Raw genomic sequence first — 25,994 nt, 5'->3', positions numbered from 1 at the left:
GTATAGTTAAAAGATTGCTTTTAGCTTGGAAAAAGGACAAATAATGCAAAATTTTGTAATGATAAAGAGGTCTACAATGAGCTTTTGAGATCAGATTTACAATAAGGTATATATTCTTCCTTTTTCGATGATGGGACAAGCTGGAGACTCCCCACTAGACTATGGACCCAAGCACCAAGCACCAAGCTCTATTATGATGCATTTCATGTGTAGACAAAGAGATAGAATTGCTGAAATTTTAATAAAATCAGAAGTAAAAATGACAGGGTTTGGTTTATATGTTTGTTTCTGTTTGGTAAATGGTTAGCTATATCAATTGCTAATCATCCAACTTCCGCAATCTTATCTCTTGCTTAAAAAAAAGTTTGATCACTACTCCACCTGCAACAGTAAATTAATCTTCTAAGATAAGGTTGTTCTTGTTCAAGTGAGATATTAGTTTCATACATTGTTGGCAGGTCAATGACCTAACACTTTCAAATTGGTATAATTATGGAATTTGCGAAGTGGGATTTACTCAATTTTAATTTTAACTGACAAGTTTCTAACTTATAGGTAGATTGATTTGATTATTTAGGTTCAACAGTTAGGCCTGCATGATTCTCAATGAACATGAGGTTAACCTACCATAACAAATGATTTTGATTAGTCATAACATTGTAAAACCACCTGCTCTTTTTTTGTTTTTTTTTTAATTATTGTTTGTATGGTCTTGACTCTTGGGAGAAAGAGATGGAAAAGATAGGCCTTCCATATAGCTTAAAGTATTTATTAAAGCCAATTCTGCTCTTTTTCTCTGAACTTATAAAATTCAAAGAACTTGTTCTTCTTGAAAATGAAAGAATGGTGGATTCTTTTTCATACATTACACAAAAGATGATGTTTTTGCTTTGAGCTTTTTATCATTACATAAACTTTCTGTTTTTAAGTCTAGACAATAAATCTTTACTAAGAATGACAAATCACTTTAGGTTGATTTTGAGTTTGAGCTTTCTGCATAATCTCCACCATCCATCTCACATCCTTAATAGTTTCTGTCAACCAAAAACTAAGGATGATTGATGCTTCAGCAACTTTTTTAAAAGAAATTCCTGCATCAGGTTAAGTCAGTTTTCATGAACCATGTGAAATAAAGTCTAAGGTGCTATGCAAGCAGCTATCTGCAGCAAATGAGCAAAGTGTCTTGTTTTATCAGAACTCAGCTTTTAATTAGACCAATCAATGGAGTAAGCAAGCCAAAAATATCTAGTTTAACAATGTCTTCATTACCATTGTTTGAGATCCACCTGCATTACTTTTCTTCACTTTTCTATACTATTTAATGAATATCATTTATTTTATAATTCTGCATAGTCCTCTTTTTCATTTTTTTTTTTTAGGAAGCAGTGTGATTTTGGAATGTCGTTTTAATTGGATTGAGCAAATCTCACTGCTGCTGGTGGATCAAGAAGATAGCTCTCTCACACATAGTGGGTATAAGATAAGATCTCAGACTGCACCACTATATCAGATTCTCTAAATATAAAATACAGTGTTAATGTTGTGTTTCACGCATTTTTTTAATGCAACAAAATGCACCCACTTTTTTATTCCTAGTAATGCCCAGAATTCGGCAGCTGAAGAATAAAAATTGACTCCAAAATTATTACATGGCGACTAAAATCCTACCCAGCATGCTTTTTACTGTATAACAGTTACTTTAGTTTCATTGGCAGATGGTGACACCAGGACACTTTCATCATCCAGCAATAACTAAATGCTAGTAGTTTATGATTAGTGCTCACACGGGAAGATCAAGAATCTTATCAAAATCAAAATTTGGCATTGGATAGAGATTTGAGAGTTCTTTCAGGTTACTATTATGGATGACATTTGGAAGCAGGATCCTGTATTGTAGTGGACTATGACATGTATCTGTCTTAGCCAACCCACCAGTCACCAGATCAAGATACAGGACTATCAATTTGATAGGAACCCACTCCAATAACTCAATAATTGGGCTCAGCCATGAGTCTTTTATGGACTTGGGTAGAATTCTCATTGGAAAACGGGCTTGCCAAGGGAGGGTGTCTAAGCCCTTATAACCCACATGCCTACCATTTTTCCTTCCAATACAAGATCCTAACATTCCACCACGCTTCTGCAACGGGTGACTACACGGATCCCCTTTCCCTCGAGCCTCCATGCCCTTTCTCGGGGTAGTAGCCCGGGCCCAAGGTCACTTACCACACGTGCACTACCACGTAGGCATACGATCATACTCTGATACCAATTGATAGGAACCCAATCCAATAACTCAATAATTGGGCTGGGTCATAAGTCTTTCATGGGCTTAGGTAGAACTCTCATTAGAAAACCGGCTTGCCAAGGAAGGGTGCCCAAACTCTTATAACCCACATGTCTACCCTTTTCCCTTCCAATGTGGGATCCTAACACAATTACTGGTATTTATTAACTTCAGAAGACTCAAAAGTAGATTTATTGACTATACAATCACTGGAGAAGGATCAAACTTGACAAAAGCCATACTAGAACAGAGACAAAGAAAGGAATAAAAGTTCTAATAATTATAATTCTCATCGGATTCTACTGTCCAGGCTTGATGTATAATTGTATATTATGACTCATCTTCTAAAATCCATGAAAAGTTCAGATTATTATGAACTCAACTATTAGAAAGATCACATTAAAATTGTAGACAAGTACTCTCATAAAATGAAATTTGCCGACCATGTCTAAGGAAACCAATACAGATGATGAAAAATGCTACGGACACCAATGCTTTCCACCGAATTTTTACACTAAAAGACGTGTCCACTGAATCAGACGAGCCACGTATCACATTAACAAATATTCCGCGAATGAACGGCCATCCATCAAATATGGACGACTGTCCATTGTTATTGGACGACCGTTCATTTGAAATGGACTCCCGTCCATATTATATGAACAACCGTCCACCTAGAACGGATGCCTGTTTATAGTTTAAACTAAAAAAAATTGACCTAAATTGTTTATGGGCGCATGTCCTCTTATGAGGACGACTATCCATAGTTATGGACGGTCGTCCTCATAAGAGGATGGGCGTCCATCTTTTAATATTAACAAATTTTAGTTTAATAAAAAAAAATTCTTTTAAATTTTCAATTAAAATGTTTAAAAATTTAGGCCTCCCAAAACAAGTTTCATTTCTCTTTTGCTTTGCATTTTGTTTATAAATGAAATTAAAAAATAAATAAAAAATTTGAGAATGGCCATCCATTATAAAATTTTATTTTTTTAATTTTCAAATTTTTTTTAGATGAAATGCTCAAACAATGTCCAACTGCGCGTCCATACTTTTACTTAAAATCAATTTTTTTTTTCTTTTATTTCATCCAAAAATTTTATACTTTAAAAATGAATATTTAATCTTAAATTAAACAATGGACACATGTCCATTAAAAAGGATGTATGTCCACTGAATATAAAAATTTTTAAAATTTGTTCGACAATGATGGACGCCCGTCCATAGTAAATAGACACCTATTTTCTTTAAAAAAAATTTGGATAGTAAATGGCAGACGTCCATAAATGTTGGACGGTCAATCATTCACGAAAGACTCCAACATGTCGCGTCTAACTGGTTGTCATGTCCTTTGGTACAAAAATTCAGTGTAAAATTTCGGTTTCCGTAGCATTACTCTTCAGATGATACAACGAAGCTACTCCATCCCAAATTCCCAACAATGGTCACTGTCACCCTTTTGAGTTTTAGTAAAGATGGGCTTGCATTTTGGTTCTACAAGCTGAATAATAGATAAAAGTTCCAGAAAATGTTTACTGTATGCAACTTTAATAAACCGAATATTTGTATTCTATTAGCACCGATCCAATTTTGTAATTGAGAAAACAAATGGAATTCAAATACTCTGGGAACAAAAAGGATTCATAACATACAAGATTACATTGCCGAATTGAATCTTTTCTTATACACAGGATCCAAAATAACCTAACGCTTCTGCTTCCTAACTTTAAAACTGGATGCTCGGACAACATCATCATCAGTGTTCAATGTCACCTCAAGAGCTTTCATAGACTCAGGTTTAGTGAAGTAGGTGAAGAGAAGGTAGATACCATCCAAGTAAGTATTGCTCTCCCCAGCTTTGTTTCTCTTCTTTATGCTGTAAGCTAATGGAATTACCCCTCTATTGAATACCTCGACATACATGCCGCCTCCAGCAACAAGCAACTGCAAAAACACCACTATTAGTAAAACCTAAAGAAAACTTGCAATGAAATGGCACATGAAATTTCATGAAACTCGATTACAACTGCAATGCTCCTTCAGTTTCACATTATACAAACATATCTAGACCAAGTGTTCAAGGCTTAACCCCATATATAATAAAATTAGGAAAAATATAAAGGTCGCAATGCCAGTTTATGCAAAATATACAGTTCTTCAATTGAATGATTTAATCTCATTCTAAATATATTTACATATCACAGTCACATAAGAATTTCAACTGAATTTCCTAAAGCACCAAGGGAAGGTGATTCACACAGCAGACCTCAAGCCCTCTCTAATGAAAATATCTCAAGCAACATTCCACATGAAATAAATTGAATTATAAACCAATGAATTTAATCGCCAGAAATTCTTTTTTTATTTTGGTCACTAGAGGCACCTAACTAGTTTGCGCGCACCTCAACTACTCAATTAATCTACTGAGTTCTGAAGTTAACAACAGGATATACCCTCCAGTGGTCATCCCTATTAGCAACCGAGAAAAATCGAACTCAAGACCTCTTTACTAATACACCCAAGAGTATCTATCGTGCCACCCAGCCACCCAGGGGCGGTTAATTGCCAGAAAATATTGAACTTTGAATTAGATTAAATCAACTCAAGGAAACATATTGCTAGCAATGCAATACAGTTTTAGGCCTGCAACATAGCGTTTTCTGAGTTCTAACCAAGATTTAATACAAATTCCCATGGTTTTACATAACGTTTGTGCCTCCATATAACAATTATGGCTTTTGTTTGTCACAATTTACTTCATTTCAACCATAAATTTAGCAAGAACAGGAGGATAAGTATTACGTATTATTACCTTCACAATTTATTTCATTTTAACTATAAATTTAGCAAGAACAGGAGGATGAATATAACGTATTATTACCTCCTCGTACTTCTGTGTAAGAGCCAGTCTTTCATCTTCAGACATGTCGGGTCTCAACACCACCATCGTCTCATACTGTCTTAACCCAGGTGGGCATTGGGGCTCCTCTTTCTCCTCAACAGCGGTCGCAGTTCCAACCGACCCGGGTGGCACGGATGTCGGATCATCATCTGACCCGAACCCACCACCTTCGAAAAATGAGCCCGAGAAGTCAAGGGTTTGGGCTTTGACGGTTAAAGTAACCGAGTTGCCGTTGGTAAGAATGACCGATTTTGGTTTTGCAGGGAAGGGTTTGAGAGTGCGAGTGAAGGAGAGGAGGGGTGGAGATAGGGATTGATTGAAACAATGAGGGTAAATTGGGGATTTTGAATGAGGGGTGAGAGTTGATGGTAGTGACAGTGAAGAGGTCGCCATTGTTTTACTTCTGCTTGGAGCTGAGGGAAGGTCCGGGTAATGAAATTGGGAAATGTGGATAAGGAGGGTGTGCACTATGCACTCCGGCGCATGTTAGATCCCCCATCCACCTTTAAGTATTTTATTCCAATTTGGGCCTGACTGAAATATAGGAAGAGACAAGGCCCAAAAATACAGAGCGGCCTTTTGAGCCCTGGTTTTAAGGGCCCAAACCCAAGCCCTCCCTCAAAACCCTTATAAATCTGAAATTCTTTCTTCGAAACCAAGCCAAAGCGAAGACGATACAGAACACAAACGAGCACAGAAAGCGAAGACTGCCGAGAAATAAAGAGAGATGGATCCAAAACTCACAGAAGTTTCTCAGCTATTCGAACGCTTCAAAGCTGCAATCACCAGAAAAGACTACGACTCGTGTACCGAACTCCTTTCTCATCTCAAGGTTGGTTATTGTCTTGCCCTAAATTATCGCTCTACGAAATAATGTATCCTTCATTTTATCTTTGTTTCGATGATGAAATAGGAAATGGTTTGTGTTTTGTGGGTTTTCTTTGTAAATCGGTGTTTCGGATCGGTGAAGTTAGACTGGGAGTCTGATGTGTTGAGTTTAGGGTTTAATTGATGTGTTTGATTTTTGGATTGTCTTAGAATTGTTATGGTGCTGGATATTTGTGCCCCAATTATGGATTTTTTTTTTTTTTTTTTTTTTTTAAAGATTAATGTGTTTCTGATTTAGAGATACTATAAGTTGATACTTCTAGGTTCTCCTATACTGGGATATCTTTTTTTGTTTCCCAGTATAGATGCTGGACATTTTGAAGCAATGTAGAATTTTTAACATCGCATGCAAGACTTGTCATATTGAACACAGAAGGAGTTCGATACAAGCTTACATTTTCATGTTACAAGCTCTCAATAGGTATAGATGTATGTCCGCTTATAGTAGTCATTTCTCAATGTTTATAAGTTAGGATTATGTAATTTTCTTAGCTTGAAACAGTGAGTGTTGTGTTTGGGCTCTACAATTTTGGGCTTTGATAGAGTTGAGTCTCTCGCTATGGCCTATTTATGGGTGCAAATGTGATATGTGAGGAGCGTATTATGAGGTCTGAAGCATTTTTGTGGTTAATATGCTGCTTATTGGATTTTGCTATTGGTGTGTAACATTAGCTGTCTTGGTTTTCATTTTTTGTAGGTTTTGCTGACCTCCTTCAGAAGCCTTCCGCCATTATTTGAAAATACACCTAACTCAATTCACGAGTTGACATTAGCAAGTAATGTACTTGACTCAAGTCAATTCGTAATGGTTTCGTTAGTTGATTTGTATTTTTATCTTCTGTAGACTATTCTGTCCAATTATCAATTAAAGGATGAAATTTGAATCTTTGAGACATTATGCCATCAAGAACATTAAGACACGAGTTTGGAGAAGGAAGTATTATTGACTCAATAAATATTGAAAACTGATATGGAACCATATTTATTGAATGGTTTTTTTGCTATCTGAAAGTAGAATGTTACATGTGCTTTAAAAGTTTGAGCCTGGTCAGAGGAATGAAACATGGGATCAAATTGATGCGAGAATAGAAATGATTATGTTATATGCATCCAATACAATAAGTACAATGTTCTTCCTTTTCTAACGATTATAGTGAAGGCTTTTCCACTTATGATGTTCTTGTTACTTTTGATGTCCAGGGGATATTTATGAGCACGCTGTTCTCTTGAGTGTAAAGATTGAGGATCAAGATGCATTTGAGAGGGATTTCTTTCAATTGAAGCCTTATTATACTGACGCTGGGTAAATTAATCTAATTCTTTCAACTAAACCCCTATTTTGTGGAAGCCTTGTTTATGTGGTGCAAGTTCTGTAAGGTTGCAAATTAATCTGATTCTTTGGTACTTATGCACTTCATAAATGAGGGAAAAGTTAGGAGAATACATATGGTATAAAAGTTGCCTGCTACTGATTTTACCAATTTTGCTAATTAGTTGCTGAGGTGTATTCCTACCTACTTTTTTGTTTGCTCTTTCCTAAAGATGATGTTAATGACTTGCTTTTCTTTTGATGGAGCAGTAGTCGTCTTCCACCATCCCCAAATGAGTACATGATCTTGGGTCTTAACCTGTTGAGACTTTTAGTGCAAAACAGAATTGCTGAATTCCATACTGAACTGGAATTGCTTTCTTCTACTGCTTTGGAGAACCCTTGCATCAAGCATGCCGTGGAGTTAGAGCAATCCTTTATGGAAGGGGCTTATAACCGTGTCTTGAGTGCCAAACAGAATGTACCTAATGAAACTTATGGTTATTTCATGGATCTCCTAGCAAAGACAGTGAGGTAAATTTTTTGACTTCAGTTAATTTGTATGGTTTGATGAATAGAAAATACTCATAACAAGTAGCTGCAAGTAGGAATTTGGAGGTTTTTACATCTAGGAATGAGATTTGGATTTAGTGATGACCTGTCAGATTGTGTTTTGATTGTAACTTGAGTATCCAAATCATTCTGAATTGCATTTTTTAGAATTTAATCTCTGCATAATGTTTTCATCTACTCCGTCGTGTGTTTGTTTCCAAGTACTCATTTGTTTTTTTTTTTTTTTTTTTTTCCCTTTTCTGTAACTTATAGAGATGAGATAGCTGGATGTAGTGAGAAGGCATACGATTACCTTTCACTTAAGGATGCCCGCCAAATGTTGCTGTACACTTCTGACAAAGAACTTTTGCAATATATTGAGGAGGTAAATTATTTTATCATATCTCATTTAGTGGCCTATGTGTGAATATATATGTTGTGGTTCTGTGTGTTTTACAATGTGCCAGTAAGTAGTAACGTATTATTACCTCCTCGTACTTCTGTGTAAGAGCCAGTCTTTCATCTTCAGACATGTCGGGTCTCAACACCACCATCGTCTCATACTGTCTTAACCCAGGTGGGCATTGGGGCTCCTCTTTCTCCTCAACAGCGGTCGCAGTTCCAACCGACCCGGGTGGCACGGATGTCGGATCATCATCTGACCCGAACCCACCACCTTCGAAAAATGAGCCCGAGAAGTCAAGGGTTTGGGCTTTGACGGTTAAAGTAACCGAGTTGCCGTTGGTAAGAATGACCGATTTTGGTTTTGCAGGGAAGGGTTTGAGAGTGCGAGTGAAGGAGAGGAGGGGTGGAGATAGGGATTGATTGAAACAATGAGGGTAAATTGGGGATTTTGAATGAGGGGTGAGAGTTGATGGTAGTGACAGTGAAGAGGTCGCCATTGTTTTACTTCTGCTTGGAGCTGAGGGAAGGTCCGGGTAATGAAATTGGGAAATGTGGATAAGGAGGGTGTGCACTATGCACTCCGGCGCATGTTAGATCCCCCATCCACCTTTAAGTATTTTATTCCAATTTGGGCCTGACTGAAATATAGGAAGAGACAAGGCCCAAAAATACAGAGCGGCCTTTTGAGCCCTGGTTTTAAGGGCCCAAACCCAAGCCCTCCCTCAAAACCCTTATAAATCTGAAATTCTTTCTTCGAAACCAAGCCAAAGCGAAGACGATACAGAACACAAACGAGCACAGAAAGCGAAGACTGCCGAGAAATAAAGAGAGATGGATCCAAAACTCACAGAAGTTTCTCAGCTATTCGAACGCTTCAAAGCTGCAATCACCAGAAAAGACTACGACTCGTGTACCGAACTCCTTTCTCATCTCAAGGTTGGTTATTGTCTTGCCCTAAATTATCGCTCTACGAAATAATGTATCCTTCATTTTATCTTTGTTTCGATGATGAAATAGGAAATGGTTTGTGTTTTGTGGGTTTTCTTTGTAAATCGGTGTTTCGGATCGGTGAAGTTAGACTGGGAGTCTGATGTGTTGAGTTTAGGGTTTAATTGATGTGTTTGATTTTTGGATTGTCTTAGAATTGTTATGGTGCTGGATATTTGTGCCCCAATTATGGATTTTTTTTTTTTTTTTTTTTTTTTAAAGATTAATGTGTTTCTGATTTAGAGATACTATAAGTTGATACTTCTAGGTTCTCCTATACTGGGATATCTTTTTTTGTTTCCCAGTATAGATGCTGGACATTTTGAAGCAATGTAGAATTTTTAACATCGCATGCAAGACTTGTCATATTGAACACAGAAGGAGTTCGATACAAGCTTACATTTTCATGTTACAAGCTCTCAATAGGTATAGATGTATGTCCGCTTATAGTAGTCATTTCTCAATGTTTATAAGTTAGGATTATGTAATTTTCTTAGCTTGAAACAGTGAGTGTTGTGTTTGGGCTCTACAATTTTGGGCTTTGATAGAGTTGAGTCTCTCGCTATGGCCTATTTATGGGTGCAAATGTGATATGTGAGGAGCGTATTATGAGGTCTGAAGCATTTTTGTGGTTAATATGCTGCTTATTGGATTTTGCTATTGGTGTGTAACATTAGCTGTCTTGGTTTTCATTTTTTGTAGGTTTTGCTGACCTCCTTCAGAAGCCTTCCGCCATTATTTGAAAATACACCTAACTCAATTCACGAGTTGACATTAGCAAGTAATGTACTTGACTCAAGTCAATTCGTAATGGTTTCGTTAGTTGATTTGTATTTTTATCTTCTGTAGACTATTCTGTCCAATTATCAATTAAAGGATGAAATTTGAATCTTTGAGACATTATGCCATCAAGAACATTAAGACACGAGTTTGGAGAAGGAAGTATTATTGACTCAATAAATATTGAAAACTGATATGGAACCATATTTATTGAATGGTTTTTTTGCTATCTGAAAGTAGAATGTTACATGTGCTTTAAAAGTTTGAGCCTGGTCAGAGGAATGAAACATGGGATCAAATTGATGCGAGAATAGAAATGATTATGTTATATGCATCCAATACAATAAGTACAATGTTCTTCCTTTTCTAACGATTATAGTGAAGGCTTTTCCACTTATGATGTTCTTGTTACTTTTGATGTCCAGGGGATATTTATGAGCACGCTGTTCTCTTGAGTGTAAAGATTGAGGATCAAGATGCATTTGAGAGGGATTTCTTTCAATTGAAGCCTTATTATACTGACGCTGGGTAAATTAATCTAATTCTTTCAACTAAACCCCTATTTTGTGGAAGCCTTGTTTATGTGGTGCAAGTTCTGTAAGGTTGCAAATTAATCTGATTCTTTGGTACTTATGCACTTCATAAATGAGGGAAAAGTTAGGAGAATACATATGGTATAAAAGTTGCCTGCTACTGATTTTACCAATTTTGCTAATTAGTTGCTGAGGTGTATTCCTACCTACTTTTTTGTTTGCTCTTTCCTAAAGATGATGTTAATGACTTGCTTTTCTTTTGATGGAGCAGTAGTCGTCTTCCACCATCCCCAAATGAGTACATGATCTTGGGTCTTAACCTGTTGAGACTTTTAGTGCAAAACAGAATTGCTGAATTCCATACTGAACTGGAATTGCTTTCTTCTACTGCTTTGGAGAACCCTTGCATCAAGCATGCCGTGGAGTTAGAGCAATCCTTTATGGAAGGGGCTTATAACCGTGTCTTGAGTGCCAAACAGAATGTACCTAATGAAACTTATGGTTATTTCATGGATCTCCTAGCAAAGACAGTGAGGTAAATTTTTTGACTTCAGTTAATTTGTATGGTTTGATGAATAGAAAATACTCATAACAAGTAGCTGCAAGTAGGAATTTGGAGGTTTTTACATCTAGGAATGAGATTTGGATTTAGTGATGACCTGTCAGATTGTGTTTTGATTGTAACTTGAGTATCCAAATCATTCTGAATTGCATTTTTTAGAATTTAATCTCTGCATAATGTTTTCATCTACTCCGTCGTGTGTTTGTTTCCAAGTACTCATTTGTTTTTTTTTTTTTTTTTTTTTCCCTTTTCTGTAACTTATAGAGATGAGATAGCTGGATGTAGTGAGAAGGCATACGATTACCTTTCACTTAAGGATGCCCGCCAAATGTTGCTGTACACTTCTGACAAAGAACTTTTGCAATATATTGAGGAGGTAAATTATTTTATCATATCTCATTTAGTGGCCTATGTGTGAATATATATGTTGTGGTTCTGTGTGTTTTACAATGTGCCAGAATAAAAATTAAAAAATAAAAATAAAAAGCCAAAACAGAACAAGTTGTGAATTTGTCTTCATTACTAAGATATAAAAGATCCTATTTTTCCTGATCTACATATGTTTGCTTGAATATGCAGGAGCATCCTGAGTGGGAGATAAAGAATGGATCCGTGTTCTTCCAGAAGGCAAAAGAATCTGTACCTTGCAAGGAGATCCCATCTCTGCAACTCATTAACCAGACACTCAGTTATGCAAGAGAGTTGGAGAGGATCGTGTAAACAAAATTGCTGCAAGGTTGCTTGTGTCTCTATTTTCAGCACTGCAAGCTGTTGCTAGAACTGTTATTGAAAATTTATTACTTACACCCATTTGGTATAAAACTTAAAATTGTTGTTTATTTTTGTACTTTTATTTGTTAACTTTCCTTTGTACACTTGATCCATTCAACATGATCCCATTTTAGCGAAGCTTCTTTATCTCTTTTGTGAGTAATGCTAGGTTCACGATCCAATCTCATAACTTTTTTTGCACAATCTCTGACGTAACAATTCGTTATTGGTCAACTCGTAAAATAGGTTCTGTCTTTTTGTATAAGTCTCGTCTACTCATTTACAAGCTAATCACTGACGAATTATTAGGTTGGGGGTTATGAGAGAAGACTGTAGAAACTAGCATTATTGTCCCTTTTATTGTTATCAATGCTTCTTTCTTATACAGTGAGTTTATTATGTGTCCAACTGCTAAATAGCGGTTTCGCTTTTCCTAGATTTACTGTCATTACATGTGCAATAGAAGGGTTAGGTTTTCACGTAGTCTTATAAGTGTCACAATCACAGATCTTCATTGTGATTTGTGAACCAAGAGAATGGAACCAAACTTGGCACGATCACACTTTTGACTAAGACATTATAGCTCAAATAATGACCTAATGGCCGATGTTGAAAGGGGCTGGTCAATCACAAATTTATTATCATATAATAGTTCAACTGTCTGATAATGAATCCTCAACTACTGCTTTATTCAACTAAAATGTCGTTCTTCCTGCTCCGCTTTAAAAAACAATTAAGTAAATGTTATTGGCTGCCTTTTTCTTAATGTTAACAGAGGAATTGAGTTAAGCTTTTAATGGATCCCTGTATTATTCAATTACAGAGACGTATTGGAAGGGCAAAGAGTTTTCCAATGACCATAACTCAAGCCTCAAAGTAAGACTCTTTGCCCGATGTTTTAGTTAACACTTCACATGTGTTATGGACATCACCACCATCCATGGCAACTTCATAATTTTTTTAAGTNGTCCCTTTTATTGTTATCAATGCTTCTTTCTTATACAGTGAGTTTATTATGTGTCCAACTGCTAAATAGCGGTTTCGCTTTTCCTAGATTTACTGTCATTACATGTGCAGTAGAAGGGTTAGGTTTTCACGTAGTCTTTATTAAGTGTCACAATCACAGATCTTCATTGTGATTTGTGAACCAAGTGAAAGGAGCCAATCTTGGCACGATCACCCTTTGGACTAAGACATTATAGCTCAAATAATTACCTAATGGCCGATGTTGAAAGGGGCTGGTCAATCACAAATTTATTATCATATAATAGTTCAACTGTCTGATAATGAATCCTCAACTACTGCTTTATTCAACTAAAATGTCGTTCTTCCTGCTCCGCTTTAAAAAACAATTAAGTAAATGTTATTGGCTGCCTTTTTCTTAATGTTAACAGAGGAATTGAGTTAAGCTTTTAATGGATCCCTGTATTATTCAATTACAGAGACGTATTGGAAGGGCAAAGAGTTTTCCAATGACCATAACTCAAGCCTCAAAGTAAGACTCTTTGCCCGATGTTTTAGTTAACACTTCACATGTGTTATGGACATTACCACCATCCATGGCAACTTCATAATTTTTTTAAGTGAGAACGACATTTTCCCACCTAAGGTTTGGTAAAACGACACTTTTCCACCCGTCAAGTTTTAAAATGATACTTTTCCACCCTTCGTCAAGTTTTGTTAGTATTTTCTGTTAATATTTGACTGAAAAGATAAAAATACCTTTAAATAGTTTCTTTCTTATTAGTTTATTATAAATTAAAATTTAGTTAAATCAAAATTTTTACTCGATTATTTATTAGTTTAAGTGTAAAGATATTTTTTTTTCCTTTGTTTATTTAATTAATTAGGAATATTGATTTTCTATATTAATTGGTAAAAATGAAAAACATTATAAATTTAGTAGATTATTAAATAATAGTGATGAGATATAGATGACATTATAAATAAATAAATATTAAAGTCATTTAACTTTAAACAATTCCATAGCATTATTCCTAACTTTTTAGGTGAGGCTAACTATTTTTTCTTTTTTGACTTTTTAGCTAATTAAAAAATAATAAAAAATTTATAAAGTCAAATATTTAAGGGTATTTTTGTCTTTTTAGTAAAATATTAACAGAAAACATAACATAACCTAACGAAGGGTGGGAAGGTGTCATTTTTAAAGTAAACGATTTTTTCCCACCCAAGGTTTGCCTTAATGACACTTGCCCATCCAAAAAGTTTAAAAATATCACTTTCTCACCCAAAGTTAATATTTCGTTAATACCCAAAGCCGAATATGGAAACGAAAATTTTCTCTGTCGCCACCATTTAAATTTATAGTCTTCTCTCTATAAAACCCCTCTCACTCCAGCACCTGATTTCTCACCAATTGCCGACCACCGCAAAGTTATGGTTTTTTGTTCTTAGTTGATTTTCGGCTAATTCTGACAATAAATATTCAATCGACCACCACTATTTGATCTACTAGCCTCCACTCTACAAAAAACCTCCTACCTTGGCTTCTAGTAACTCGTTGAACACCCCTGAGAAAGTGAAGTATATTTTGGGTATTAACGAAATATAAATGTTGGGTGAGAAAATGATATTTTGAAACTTTTTAGGTGAAAAAAATGCTATTAAGGCAAACCTTGGGTGGGAAAAATTTTTTTTACTGACACTGAGACCCTGTTACAAAACCCTTTTAAGTTTTAATTATTGAGTTAGGCTTATAATTTATTTAAAGGTAATGGACTTAGACGTTGAGAATTTATTGCACAGTGAAATTGGAAGGTGTGAGATGGGTATGTAATATGTATTCCATTAAAGTCACGCCATTAAATCTTACAGCTAAGTTTGTAAACTCTGTCATGATTGTTACTGATGAGAAATTATATAAACGAAATGGATTTAGTTGTTATAAGACGCATGCATTAAATTCATTCATGGGAATTTGCATGCTTGGTACCAACTCTACCATCTATCAAATTCAATCTCTCAGAAAAATAATCAGAAAGTTAGATAACTGTTTAACTTCTCCCCCCGTCAATGAATACTTGTTTTAGAAAATGGTAGGTCCCCATTTTGACAATAAGCAAAACCAGAACATGGCTGACATGTGGCTGATTTTTATGAATTTCAGGCTGTTTCATCTTCCGCAGTAGTGGAGAAGCCAACCCAATCTCTTTCTTTCTCTTCAGCTTGCAAAAAGTAATTGAATGTTGTTACTTTGCTTTCAGAAGTAAGCGACGTTTCTGATTTTTCCACCTTTATTATTATGGTCCCCTTGTTGATCCTTGTCTCCCTCCAATAATATGAAACATCTTCATAACCAGCCCCAAATAATCTCACTGTCCAGAAATAAATGGCCATTAATTTAGTCAAATAAAGTTTTTAAGCATTTGAGTAACCATAGAATCTTAACACTGTGATGTGGCTTCTGCAGTTTTGTTCTTAGTACTTTTATTCCTCACCAGTTTGTCTTAGTAAAGAAAAAAAAAAAAACTCCATAGAGAGGAGAATATGGCTTCAGCGTCTTCAGTTTCTGGTCCTCAAAAATCTTCAACCTATGATGAGTTCTTCATGCAGCAGAGCTTTCACTTTGCGGATACTCTGAAGGTGTGTTTAGTGTTTATTCTAAGAAAAGTTCTTGTTTTGGTTTCTATTTATATCCCAAACTGTGATTGTATTTGTGTTCCTATTCTATTTAAGCTAGATGGGTATTCATTGGATTTTAGGATTTGAAGAACTTGAGGAAACAATTGTACTCGGCTGCAGAATTTTTTGAAATATCTTACAGCAAAGAGGCCCAGAAACGAAAGTGAGTTCTATAGCTACAATCTTACAGATTCTTTCAGTTTTAAAATCCTTTTTGTTGACATTTTTTTTTTTTTTTTTTCAGACTGGTGGAGGGTGTGAAAGATTATGCCATCAAAGCTTTGATCAATACTGTGGACCACCTGGGTTCCGTAGCATTTAAAGTCAACAATCTTTTTGATGAAAAGATTGGTGAAGCTTCTGAAACAGGACTCCGGTTGACTTGCCTGGAACAGGTGCTGGAACCTTTTCACTCTTTTGTAAAAGATAAAATTGTTTTAAGATTTTCAGAAATCTTACAGTTTCTCTTTTTTAAATTTGTTCTATTAATTGTTTCTTGCAACTTATAGAGATTAAAGTCATGCCAAGAGTTTATCAATGGAGAAGGGCTTTCGCAGCAATCATTGCTGATAATAACTCCCAAGTACCATAAACGTTACATCTTCCCAGGCAATTATAACCCTTCTCTGCTCTTCTCTTTTTGAACTTTTTGAGCAAAATGAAGGGAATATTTCAGTAAATTTAACTGGTGATGCAGATGAAGAGACCACTGATGATCTTGGCCTTGGCCAGAACCCATCAAGCTGTGAAAACAGCAGCGTGAGTGCTGAAGAGGATTCAACTCAGCTTAAAATTGGTAATTGATCTCTTCAATTTTGTTCGAATCAAGAGTATAATATGTAAACCTGATAATGTTTGTTCTGCTAGCTGCTCGAGTAACAACTACAGAGAGCCCTTCAACATATCTCAGGTAATCTTTTGCCACTGCAGTGTTTCTATTCTCACCATGTTTGTGCTGATTTCTCAATGCCATTAAACTCTGATGCAGAGAAGTGCAGTACACATTGCAATCTCCACAGCCTTCCTCGAGACAAGGAACGTTCTCTTTCACAAGAATTTCACGCAGCAAAACGCCAGGTTTGTGCCAATGGGTTTGTTTTGTTTATTTATTTATTCAACTTTTGTCTGAGGATTGTTGAATGACGGCAATACACATTATCAGAGAGACGAGCAGCCTCTCCACTTCACTTTCCATTTGCTCGTTCAGGGTCTCTTCTTAAGAGATCTCCCTCTCCAAGCCATTCTCATGCCAAACGGCGGGTAAGAACTAAGAACATGGGCTAGAGAATTTTTTTTTTAAGTACTGATATACTGCTCTTTGCTAAGTTTTTAAGCAAATTCCTTTAATTTCCCAGTATCCATCAGAGCATTGGAGAACGGTTTCATCATCTACATTTGCTGAAAGAAACAGGAGCAAAGATTTAGAGAAAAATTCTGGGAAAAGCAAACGCCTCTTCAAGGCCTTACTCAGCTTGCGCAAGTCCAGAAAAGATGATGGCACATTATACAAATTCTTAGATGAAAACTGAAAGGATGGAGAAGAGTAGTAGTTTCAGTTCAGTTTTATTATTATTGGTGATCTTTTGTAAACTAGTGAATTGTGTTTCACTAGTGCTTTTTTTTTTTTTTTTTTTCCTCACGTGAGCATCCAATCTTCTGCTGTTCATTTCACATTTACAGGGATTTTTATTGAAATTTTTGGCAATTAAGATTGGCATTTTGAATGCAAATTAGGAGAGATTAGCAATATAAATCCAACATGTATTAGCCCTTGATCAAAATCCAAGGTCAAAACTTGGGAATTCCTTTATTTCGTTTTCGCTCTTAGGCTCTTCAGATCTATTTCTTTTACCATCACCAGGGCCATGGGAAACGCAGGTTTCGACGTCTAAATGGGCCTGTAGAAAAAGCAAATTTGGAACCCAAATCAGCACAATACAGGTTTCAAAAACTAAATACAATCTACCTGAAGAAGTAAAAGACAAAAACAGAGCTGAAGGCTGAACCTGGTTTATGTTTCCAATTTCAGTGTCCTTGGAGATTTGATTGCCACTACTGGTACTAGTAGATGTTGCTGCAAAATCCAACTGGCGTTAGATTCTTTTTAATTAGAATGTAGAAAAGAGATAAAAGTAGAATACCCAGCAGTTAATACTGCGTAAAGTACCTTTAGAAGACATAAGATCGGGGCAATTCTCTAAGTTCATGTCTTCAACTGATCTACTTTTATCCATGTTTCCGTATGATTCATGATGCGGCACTGGTAATTCACGATCATCCGAAACACTTATAACACTATCTGAAACTTCAAGCCTTTTGGTGGATGAAGATTGACCCGTAATGCTGTTACCAGTCGACCCAGCATCAGTGCTTCCTGGAGTCTTTGGTTTTTGGAGAATGGACAAAATCTGAATGGCTGTAAATGTAAATACTTATCATCAACAGTTGCTGGCAAAATCTATGCAGCAGCAGTATATAAGATCAGAACCACTAATTGTTAAAGGACAGGGTAAGGCTACTTAATGCAATTGAAGTTTGATAAAGATGAGTGAAGAAATCGTGTTTACAGAACCAGACGGCTATTGACCATTTCAACATAGGACATTTGCAAAACATTCCTCCGTCCCATCCGGATATAATTGAGAAATCATTACATAAAAAGCATTTTAAAAAACTAAAAGCACAAGGCACTAGCACCTCATTGTGCATGAGCCATAACAAACGAGTTGTCTTTTTCCCTTTGTTTCTTTCTACTATTTCTTCAAAAACAATAAAAAATGCAGATAAGGTATGCAAAAGTTACAAGTAAACAAAAACATAATATTCCCGTACAGTATATGATCACAATCTTTTAAAAGATTTGCTTTGTAGCCAGTAGACAAACGGCATTGGCCTTCAATAAAACAAACAAAAAGCTTATGAACTTTGTGATCTGCACAGTTTTTCGTGTCTTTTATTTTTTATTTATTTGGTTGAGATATGTGACGACGTATTACACACACAACCTAAATACTTTAAATGAAAATGATGCTTGAGATTTAAACAAAACGGTATCTCATGAGACCAGGTAAAATGGACACACCATTTCGTAACGGTTTGTTTGTAGGTGCACTCTTGCTCAATTTGATTCCGTCTACACTATAGATGCTAAAAGCTGAATCTGCATTCTCCCTTGAAGAATCATTTTGAGGTTTTCCTGCACAGCAAAGCCAAATTATTTCCTGAAGTTTTGATCAAGATCAATAAAACCATCAGAATATGAGGTCGTAAAACATACAACAGTAAACACCAAACTTGCAAGTGAAAGAGAAGATATCCGCTAGGAAAAAAAGAAAAAGAAAAAGCCAGATGGTAAAAATGCTATATACGAGTGTAACAATTCATAGTTTGTTGTTAGACATTATGGGCCTAATATAAACTTGACTTGCATTATTCTATATGGCTAGTTTCAGAGTAAAATAAGATCCTCTGTACAAACAATGGAAAAAATTAAGACCCATCATTTGTACAGTAACCATTACAGGCCAACATCAGAAAAATAACTTGTCTCATGGCTAAATTTAAGGGTCCATGACAATTTGAAAAGCTGCTAACTAAAATGGAAACACAAGCTGTTTAAGAGTACGGGATGAAACTTGCTTCACAGACAAAAGGAACACAAGAATTTGACAAGTAAGAGCTCATGCTATCTAACCTTTTACAACAAATTTATCAGCTTTTAAACCGTCATGCTGTCCATGGGTTATCACTGTTGTGCCAACCATATTGCCATTGTTTCCTTGAATATTCAAATCCATTTGCGATTGATGGTCTGCTTGAGGTTCCCCAATGTCCACTAAATGAGCATTAAATGCTATTGATTCGCCCGATCTTATTTTTTCATCCTTTTTGAGGAACCTACTATTTAAGAGTTTCCTGCTTTCATCGTACAACATGACCTAAATAAATACCCAAAAAAGAAATTATTAGCAGCATTCCTCCTTTTACAAGGAATTCAAGCAAGAAAGTAAATAAAACATGTGTAGCTTCAGTAATCAAGAAATAAAGGACTGGTAGATTTCATGAAGAAGTGACTCAAGAAGTAGGTACCTCGCTGAACTTTAATAATAAAAAGAAGAATTTATAGATAGTAGAGTGTTGTTTCCTTAGATATTAACAAGCAAGGCAATCAGCCTTGGGAAGAAATAAGCAGTGGTGGAAATCAACCTGTCTCTGTAGGGATCCGATAATAGCAAGTCTTATGAAACCATCATGATACTTCTTGGCTTTTTGAGTTACTTGTGTTGTGTACATGACCTGCCATTCTACATTGAAAATAGAACTATTAAAAAAGAGAAGGGGGAACAAAATAATGAAAGAGGAGACTAAAGAAGATTGAACAAATAAACAACTACAATAAACCCCAGGTACTTCCATGATTCTTGTCCCATTGTAGATAAACTGTCAAAGTAATAGAAATATAAAAAAGAAAAAGGAGAAACAACAAAGACAACCAGAGTCGAATTCTTATATTTTTTCAACTACACTCATAGTCCAATCATATGGGCTATAACATTAAGCTAGTCATGTTTGTAAATGGTAAGTTTGCAGATCACATATGATAATGGATTATGATAAATCACCTTTAAGCTCCTAAAATGCCAATCTATTTTATTAGTGTATGTCAAATTGTTTAAATGAATGTCTTATTACTTGAAATGTTGGTGCTTAGTTCAATGTTATTCAATGCGCAGTGTGTATGAGAATAACAATTATATATCCCTGAAATCCACTGGTCATGAATGACAAGACATTCAATGCAGCAACACATTAAACTCAGACGTGCAAAATTGTGATTTCCAGACTATAAATTGCGTTAGTGCCTATAAATACCATCAGAAGAAACAAGAATGTCGCTTCATTATTGCATCAAGTGCAGCTCAAGTAAATACCTTCATCTAATAACAAAAATTATTTTCTCCGCATGTAAAAGCTAAGTGTCCGTTCCACTTCAGAAAAGTGTCAAAATGGCAACCAAGGCTTCTAATAATTGCAATGTAGAAATGACACAATTTTGAGTAGGCATTATCTACATGTAGGACTAGAGTAAAGAGAATCCAAAGCAGAAATTTAAGATTTCAGTTTTAGCAGTGGATTCATAAAATTACCTGTTATATTAGAATTTGAATCTGGACTACCCTGTGGTGCACCATATCCAGGCACTTCAATCTTCTTGAACTCTGAAATAATATCAAGAGTTATCCCGAATATGGAGCATCGTCAGCAGCCAAAAATTGTAAGACTAACGGACAGTTGAAAGGTGAAACTACCTTCGAGGATCCAAAGAACATAGGAGAGATAATAGATCTAGAATCATGAACATTTTTAAAAGTCAAAACTATGAATTCTCACCTTTTCTATCAGCTTTTATACAATTCTGCTGTCCGGGAATTACTTCTGACTTCCCAGCTACACTGCCATTCTTTCCTTGAACGTTCTCCGTTAGTGGTTCACCATTCTCTTCACACTCTCCAATTTCAACTAAATGACCATCAAATGCTATTGATTCACCAGATCTTATTACTTCATCTCTCCTTAGGAATCTGCTATCCAAGAGTCTCCTGGTTTCATCAAAAAGCGTAATCTGAATAGAAACCAAATAATTGAGTGTGAGCATACATTATTTATTGAGATAAAAAAGCAAGATGATTGAGCTTGAGTTGAAAAAGGACTATTTAGAAAAGCTACCTGCCTCCCCATGGATCCACTAGTTGCTAGCTGTAAGAAACCATCGTTATATTTCTTGGCCTTTTGAGTTAATTGTGTAGTGTACAGGGCATGCCATTCTTCAGTAAAAACACAAACATATTAACCAGAATGTAGAATAAGGTAAATCAGAACAATACAAAACTGAACAAAATGCTCAGAGTAATTAGCAGCAACATATGCAGTAACTAACCTGTACTCCTCGGTTTTGTATTCTCAGAATTACACTTTGGTGTTCCATACTTTTGCAGTTCCCTCTTCTTAAATTCTGAAATGTAAACAACAAGTAATAGATAACCACATTTAATTCCTTTACAAATTCGGCATTATATTCTTGTAAACGAACAAACCTCTAATAATTTTGTGTGACGGACTAAGGCTACCGGACTGAGGTTTTTTCTTATATCTTCCTTGATAACGCAAATCAGGTATATGCTTGCAGTCTCCTTCGGGATCACCGACATCAACAAAATATGCATTAAACGTCAGCGTTTCACCGGAGCTAACAACTTCATCGTTCTTCAAGATTCTGCATTCCAGTAACTTCTCACAGTCATCATATAGCTTGACCTGTGTATCAATTCAGCATGTGATTAAACACTTAAAACTTACCTAATCTCCATCTAATTTAAGCTCATTTCAATCGCTAACACAATTTACCAATTCAATTAAAATTAATCGAATTTCTGGTTAATAATGAATAATAAACATAATAACAATACCTTGTTTGTTGAGATGTGAAGATCTAAGAAGCCGTCTTGGTAAACTTTCCTCTTCTGCTTGATATGCTTCGTGAAGGTCACGCTCCACCTCTTCTTCGCATCGTCCATTTCTCTTCAAAGTTTAAGAAGAGAGCCAATTTTAAATTCCAAAGAATTACACGGGCGGGAACCGACAATAAGATAGTTCAAGAACGGCGTCGTATGTTCCATGAAAAGCAACAAACTGGACCGTTTCGTAATTTCATACGCACTTATAGTAAACTGCTGACGTGGCAAGATGTGGTTGGAAAAAATTGAGAGTAATGTTTAGAACCAAAAGGACAGATGGAAAACAAACGAGAGACGCGGTCTGGACTTGGGAACTCAGCAAAAGCAATATAATTTCCAAATTGGTACCGCAGTAAAAAGCTCGTAGCTTCAAGAGGCTTTGGATAATCTTCCCTGGTGCCCAAGTATTCCTCAGGTACACCTTTAATTTTTTTTTTTTTTTGAAGGGGAAAATTTGTGTTTTTTAGGGTTCTTTTTGTTCTGATTATTCGAATTTAAGCTTGATCGTTGGTTTAATTTTATCAGATTTTTTTAGCGTTATTGAGTTATAGGATCCATGAATTGGTGGATCTGGGGCTTCTGGTATCCGATATTATGAATTTTTGTGCTGATTTATTTGTGCGGTTTCTGCGGTTCTCTTGATGGGTTTAATGGTGACTTACAAGTTACATCCTTACTGTCGTCTCATGTAAATTGAAAGAATCAATTTTTTTTCTCGTTTATATAAAATAAAAATATATGGTTTTTAAATATTAGCTAAGACTTTTAGTTACTTTTTATTGTTTTTACTATGTGTTTTAATCAAACATCTCTCTTTAGCCATCGTTTGAGTGAGCTGCTGTTTTCGCAGAACCAGGGAGCTAAGCATGCCCAAAATGTATGAGAGGATATTTAATTACATTGAAGCTCGTAACTGGTTTTTCTTCAGAAAAATAAACAAGATAGAGATTATAATTTTAAATGCATCAATTCTTTTGTGGAAGGATTTTTCCAGTTATTGGTGTGATTTAGGAGTTTCTCTTTCTTTACTGAAGAAAGGGTGGTGTTTTTTTTCAATTTTCTGTGTATATTGTTTTGTGATATATTAAGGAAAGGAACTATAATTCGCGTTGGTTGTACAAAATTGATGAGAACAAATCAGGGGATAGAAGTCTGCTGCTTAGTAAACAGGGTTGATACACAATATTTCTGCTAGTTGTTTGATAAAGGTATTTCTTGCTTCTATGGACAACTATAGTTGTTAAACATTTTGTAACCTTTGGGCCATTCTGTGAAAAAACTCTCTTTGGAGCTCAAAGTAATCTCTGTAGAATATAGCACTGTTGCATTTTTCTGTGCAGATACTGCAAATCCATTTCTAACTCACACTCATCCATGCCGTCTGCAATTCTCCGACTTCTGTAATTGTTCCTTCTTGATATCTTTATTAGTGTATGTTACATTCTTGCTTCTGTCAACTTCAGGAGGCCTATAGCCACAAACGGTGGCAGCAGCAAACCACGTGAACAGTCTCAGGCACTCCATGCTGTAGCGTGGAAATCATGGGAGATGGCAACACCACCAACAGCAGAGGTGTCACAACCGGCTCAGGTGCCTCCAACAACAACAGTAGTGAGAAGCCAGAGTGGTTGCAACAATATAATCTTATAGGGAAGATTGGTGAAGGCACTTATGGTCTCGTATTTCTGGCAAGAATCAAGTCTGCCACAAATCGTGGAAAATCAATTGCCATCAAGAAATTCAAGCAATCTAAAGATGGTGATGGTGTCTCCCCTACTGCCATCCGTGAAATAATGTTGCTTCGGGAGATTACTCATGAGAATGTAGTGAAGCTTGTCAATGTGCACATTAACCATGCTGACATGTCATTGTATCTGGCGTTTGATTATGCTGAGTATGACCTCTATGAAATCATTAGACATCACAGGGATAAGGTTAATCAGACCATCAATCAATACACTGTGAAATCATTGCTCTGGCAGCTTCTAAATGGACTGAATTATCTCCATAGTAATTGGATAATACATCGAGATCTTAAGCCATCAAATATCTTGGTTATGGGTGAAGGAGAGGAACAAGGGGTTGTAAAAATTGCAGATTTTGGACTTGCAAGAATTTATCAAGCTCCTCTCAAGTTCTTATCTGAAAATGGGGTTGTGGTAACCATTTGGTATCGTGCCCCTGAGTTGCTTCTTGGGGCAAAACACTATACAAGTGCTGTTGATATGTGGGCTGTGGGATGCATTTTTGCTGAGCTTTTGACTTTGAAGCCTCTGTTTCAAGGGGCAGAAGCCAAATCTGCTCAAAACCCTTTCCAGGTTGATCAACTTGATAAGATATTCAAGATCTTAGGGCATCCAACACCAGAAAAGTGGCCAACACTTGCAAGTCTTCCCCACTGGCACTCAGATTCGCAGCATATTCAAGGGCACAAGTATGAGAGTAATGGACTTTATAATGTTGTTCATCTCCCTCCCAAAAGTCCTGCATATGACCTTTTATCTAAGATGCTTGAATATGATCCCCGAAAGCGTATAACTGCTGCGCAAGCTCTGGAGCATGAATATTTTAAGATGGAACCTCTACCAGGGCGCAATGCACTTGTTCCATCGCAGCCTGGGGACAAAGTTGTGAATTATCCTACTCGTCCTGTGGACTCAAATACGGATTTTGAAGGGACAGCTAGCCTTCAACCTCCCCAGCCAGTGTCAAATTCGAATGCTGTCCCTGGGAACATGGCAGGTCCTCACGCTGTTTCAAATAGATCTGTTCCCCGACCAATGCCTGGAATTGGCATGCAGAGGATGCAACCTCAGGGCATGATGGCATATAATTTCCCCTCTCAGGCAGCAGCAAGTGGAATGAATCCTGGTGGCATGCCTATGCAGCGGGGTATTGCTGCCCAGGCCCATCAGCAGCAACAGTTACGAAGAAAAGATCAAGGAATGGGAATGCCTGGATACCCTCCACAACAGAAAAGACGCCTATAAGCAAATGGCATCTAATCCGGTATCCTAATCAGATCATTTCTACAGAACACGATATCTTTAATGAGAAAAAAGATTCTGGACAGGTTTCACAGACTGGTACAACCCAAGAAAGATTGGGGTTTTCCGAGTATGAGAGATGCTGCATGAAGATATATCTTTTCTTTCAGTACTCAGTGATCCATCTGTGGCTGGAAAGGATCTTAGTTGTAACTCACGATGTGGAATTGCTGGCTAACAAACCGAGTGTGAACACCCTGATAGGAAAACATCAAATGAAGGTGCTTATTCTCATAGGGATGGCGTCATTTTAGTGACTCTGAAAGTGCTTGGGGATAAGAAAAAATTGTAATTTTAAGGGTGTGTTGTACTTGTAACTCTACCTCTGACTCTGAGTTCATGTATCATCATTTGACATTAAGTTTATTGAATGCAATCGGACTTAATAATTTTAAAATTAAGTATAAATGCTTTATTTTCCTCATTATACCCACCTCCAATGTTAATATAAAAACATTTTCACTTTCATTCTTTCAAAATAAAATTAACCTTTGAGAAAATTTGATCATATGGTATTTGATTAACAGAAATGTGTGATATCAGTAAGTTTCAATAAATAATAATAATAATAAATAAATACGAAATGGTGTAATGCTGAGCGTAAATAAACGACGTCGTTTACTACGTTGATATAGTTGTTGACCTAGTTAGTAAATACAGATACGGTAAAAAAAGGGTACGAGAATTTTACGGATATAATACGACAAACGATGAAAAATACGTTTATAAAAATTCGGTCATAAAATTTAGATACGGGAAAAATACGGTACGGATATATACGGGTTTAATACGGTATATTGTCAATAATACATTT

The 25,994-nt window shown here is 36.1% G+C and overlaps 6 protein-coding genes across 6 annotated transcripts; 4 read left to right on the top strand and 2 right to left on the bottom strand.

The window, feature by feature from the left end:
* Window positions 1-3,838: 3,838 nt before the first annotated feature.
* LOC116106551 (30S ribosomal protein S6 alpha, chloroplastic) lies at window positions 3,839-5,654 on the bottom strand. Its single transcript, XM_031392925.1, has 2 exons — window positions 5,169-5,654; window positions 3,839-4,231 (listed from the first exon to the last, which is right to left on the bottom strand). The coding sequence occupies exons 1-2, from the start codon at window positions 5,580-5,582 to the stop codon at window positions 3,992-3,994; spliced, it is 654 nt and encodes a 217-aa protein (XP_031248785.1). The 5' UTR covers window positions 5,583-5,654; the 3' UTR covers window positions 3,839-3,991.
* A 203-nt stretch (window positions 5,655-5,857) lies between these two features.
* LOC116106550 (26S proteasome non-ATPase regulatory subunit 8 homolog A-like) lies at window positions 5,858-8,405 on the top strand. The gene is made up of 5 exons (XM_031392924.1): window positions 5,858-6,021; window positions 6,775-6,853; window positions 7,278-7,380; window positions 7,657-7,920; window positions 8,212-8,405. The coding sequence occupies exons 1-5, from the start codon at window positions 5,917-5,919 to the stop codon at window positions 8,363-8,365; spliced, it is 705 nt and encodes a 234-aa protein (XP_031248784.1). The 5' UTR covers window positions 5,858-5,916; the 3' UTR covers window positions 8,366-8,405.
* A 710-nt stretch (window positions 8,406-9,115) lies between these two features.
* Window positions 9,116-12,127, top strand: LOC116106545 (26S proteasome non-ATPase regulatory subunit 8 homolog A). Its single transcript, XM_031392916.1, has 6 exons — window positions 9,116-9,279; window positions 10,033-10,111; window positions 10,536-10,638; window positions 10,915-11,178; window positions 11,470-11,581; window positions 11,785-12,127. The coding sequence occupies exons 1-6, from the start codon at window positions 9,175-9,177 to the stop codon at window positions 11,923-11,925; spliced, it is 804 nt and encodes a 267-aa protein (XP_031248776.1). The 5' UTR covers window positions 9,116-9,174; the 3' UTR covers window positions 11,926-12,127.
* A 3,327-nt stretch (window positions 12,128-15,454) lies between these two features.
* On the top strand, window positions 15,455-17,233 carry LOC116106565 (protein ABIL3-like). Its single transcript, XM_031392940.1, has 9 exons — window positions 15,455-15,579; window positions 15,699-15,781; window positions 15,863-16,013; window positions 16,128-16,227; window positions 16,316-16,414; window positions 16,486-16,528; window positions 16,607-16,695; window positions 16,781-16,878; window positions 16,974-17,233. The coding sequence occupies exons 1-9, from the start codon at window positions 15,484-15,486 to the stop codon at window positions 17,145-17,147; spliced, it is 933 nt and encodes a 310-aa protein (XP_031248800.1). The 5' UTR covers window positions 15,455-15,483; the 3' UTR covers window positions 17,148-17,233.
* A 19-nt stretch (window positions 17,234-17,252) lies between these two features.
* Window positions 17,253-23,657, bottom strand: LOC116106612. Its single transcript, XM_031392976.1, has 13 exons — window positions 23,512-23,657; window positions 22,086-22,197; window positions 21,714-21,933; window positions 21,557-21,631; window positions 21,346-21,443; window positions 21,010-21,241; window positions 20,766-20,837; window positions 19,825-19,922; window positions 19,313-19,556; window positions 18,701-18,814; window positions 17,786-18,034; window positions 17,625-17,692; window positions 17,253-17,516 (listed from the first exon to the last, which is right to left on the bottom strand). The coding sequence occupies exons 1-13, from the start codon at window positions 23,655-23,657 to the stop codon at window positions 17,394-17,396; spliced, it is 1,851 nt and encodes a 616-aa protein (XP_031248836.1). The 3' UTR covers window positions 17,253-17,393.
* On the top strand, window positions 22,406-25,581 carry LOC116106542 (cyclin-dependent kinase E-1). The gene is made up of 2 exons (XM_031392913.1): window positions 22,406-22,548; window positions 23,597-25,581. Exon 2 carries the CDS (start codon window positions 23,675-23,677, stop codon window positions 25,121-25,123), a length of 1,449 nt encoding a protein of 482 aa, XP_031248773.1. The 5' UTR covers window positions 22,406-22,548; window positions 23,597-23,674; the 3' UTR covers window positions 25,124-25,581.
* The last annotated feature ends 413 nt before the right edge of the window (window positions 25,582-25,994 follow it).

The sequence above is a fragment of the Pistacia vera genome, unplaced genomic scaffold (assembly GCF_008641045.1).
Source record: "Pistacia vera cultivar Batoury unplaced genomic scaffold, PisVer_v2 Contig52, whole genome shotgun sequence".
Classification (NCBI taxonomy): domain Eukaryota; kingdom Viridiplantae; phylum Streptophyta; class Magnoliopsida; order Sapindales; family Anacardiaceae; genus Pistacia; species Pistacia vera.
The sequence above is the reverse complement of the archived record's forward strand: the minus strand, read 5'-3'. Positions and strand labels throughout refer to the sequence as shown.

Bases quoted from the DNA above. Each gene is read 5' to 3' on its own strand.
- LOC116106551 (XM_031392925.1), bottom strand. From the start codon at position 5,582: ATGGCGACCTCTTCACTGTCACTACCATCAACTCTCACCCCTCATTCA. The intron at 4,232-5,168 runs GTAATAATACGT...GTGTTTTTGCAG, and splicing joins TTACACAGAAGTACGAGGAG to TTGCTTGTTGCTGGAGGCGG.
- LOC116106550 (XM_031392924.1), top strand. From the start codon at position 5,917: ATGGATCCAAAACTCACAGAAGTTTCTCAGCTATTCGAACGCTTCAAA. The intron at 6,854-7,277 runs GTAATGTACTTG...TTTGATGTCCAG, and splicing joins TCACGAGTTGACATTAGCAA to GGGATATTTATGAGCACGCT. The intron at 7,921-8,211 runs GTAAATTTTTTG...TGTAACTTATAG, and splicing joins CTCCTAGCAAAGACAGTGAG to AGATGAGATAGCTGGATGTA.
- LOC116106545 (XM_031392916.1), top strand. From the start codon at position 9,175: ATGGATCCAAAACTCACAGAAGTTTCTCAGCTATTCGAACGCTTCAAA. The intron at 10,112-10,535 runs GTAATGTACTTG...TTTGATGTCCAG, and splicing joins TCACGAGTTGACATTAGCAA to GGGATATTTATGAGCACGCT. The intron at 11,179-11,469 runs GTAAATTTTTTG...TGTAACTTATAG, and splicing joins CTCCTAGCAAAGACAGTGAG to AGATGAGATAGCTGGATGTA.
- LOC116106565 (XM_031392940.1), top strand. From the start codon at position 15,484: ATGGCTTCAGCGTCTTCAGTTTCTGGTCCTCAAAAATCTTCAACCTAT. The intron at 16,228-16,315 runs GCAATTATAACC...CTGGTGATGCAG, and splicing joins TAAACGTTACATCTTCCCAG to ATGAAGAGACCACTGATGAT. The intron at 16,696-16,780 runs GTTTGTGCCAAT...ACACATTATCAG, and splicing joins TTCACGCAGCAAAACGCCAG to AGAGACGAGCAGCCTCTCCA.
- LOC116106612 (XM_031392976.1), bottom strand. From the start codon at position 23,657: ATGGAGTGCCTGAGACTGTTCACGTGGTTTGCTGCTGCCACCGTTTGT. The intron at 21,444-21,556 runs GTTAGTTACTGC...TTTTTACTGAAG, and splicing joins TACAAAACCGAGGAGTACAG to AATGGCATGCCCTGTACACT. The intron at 19,557-19,824 runs GTTGATTTCCAC...GTATTTATTTAG, and splicing joins TCGGATCCCTACAGAGACAG to GTCATGTTGTACGATGAAAG.
- LOC116106542 (XM_031392913.1), top strand. From the start codon at position 23,675: ATGGGAGATGGCAACACCACCAACAGCAGAGGTGTCACAACCGGCTCA.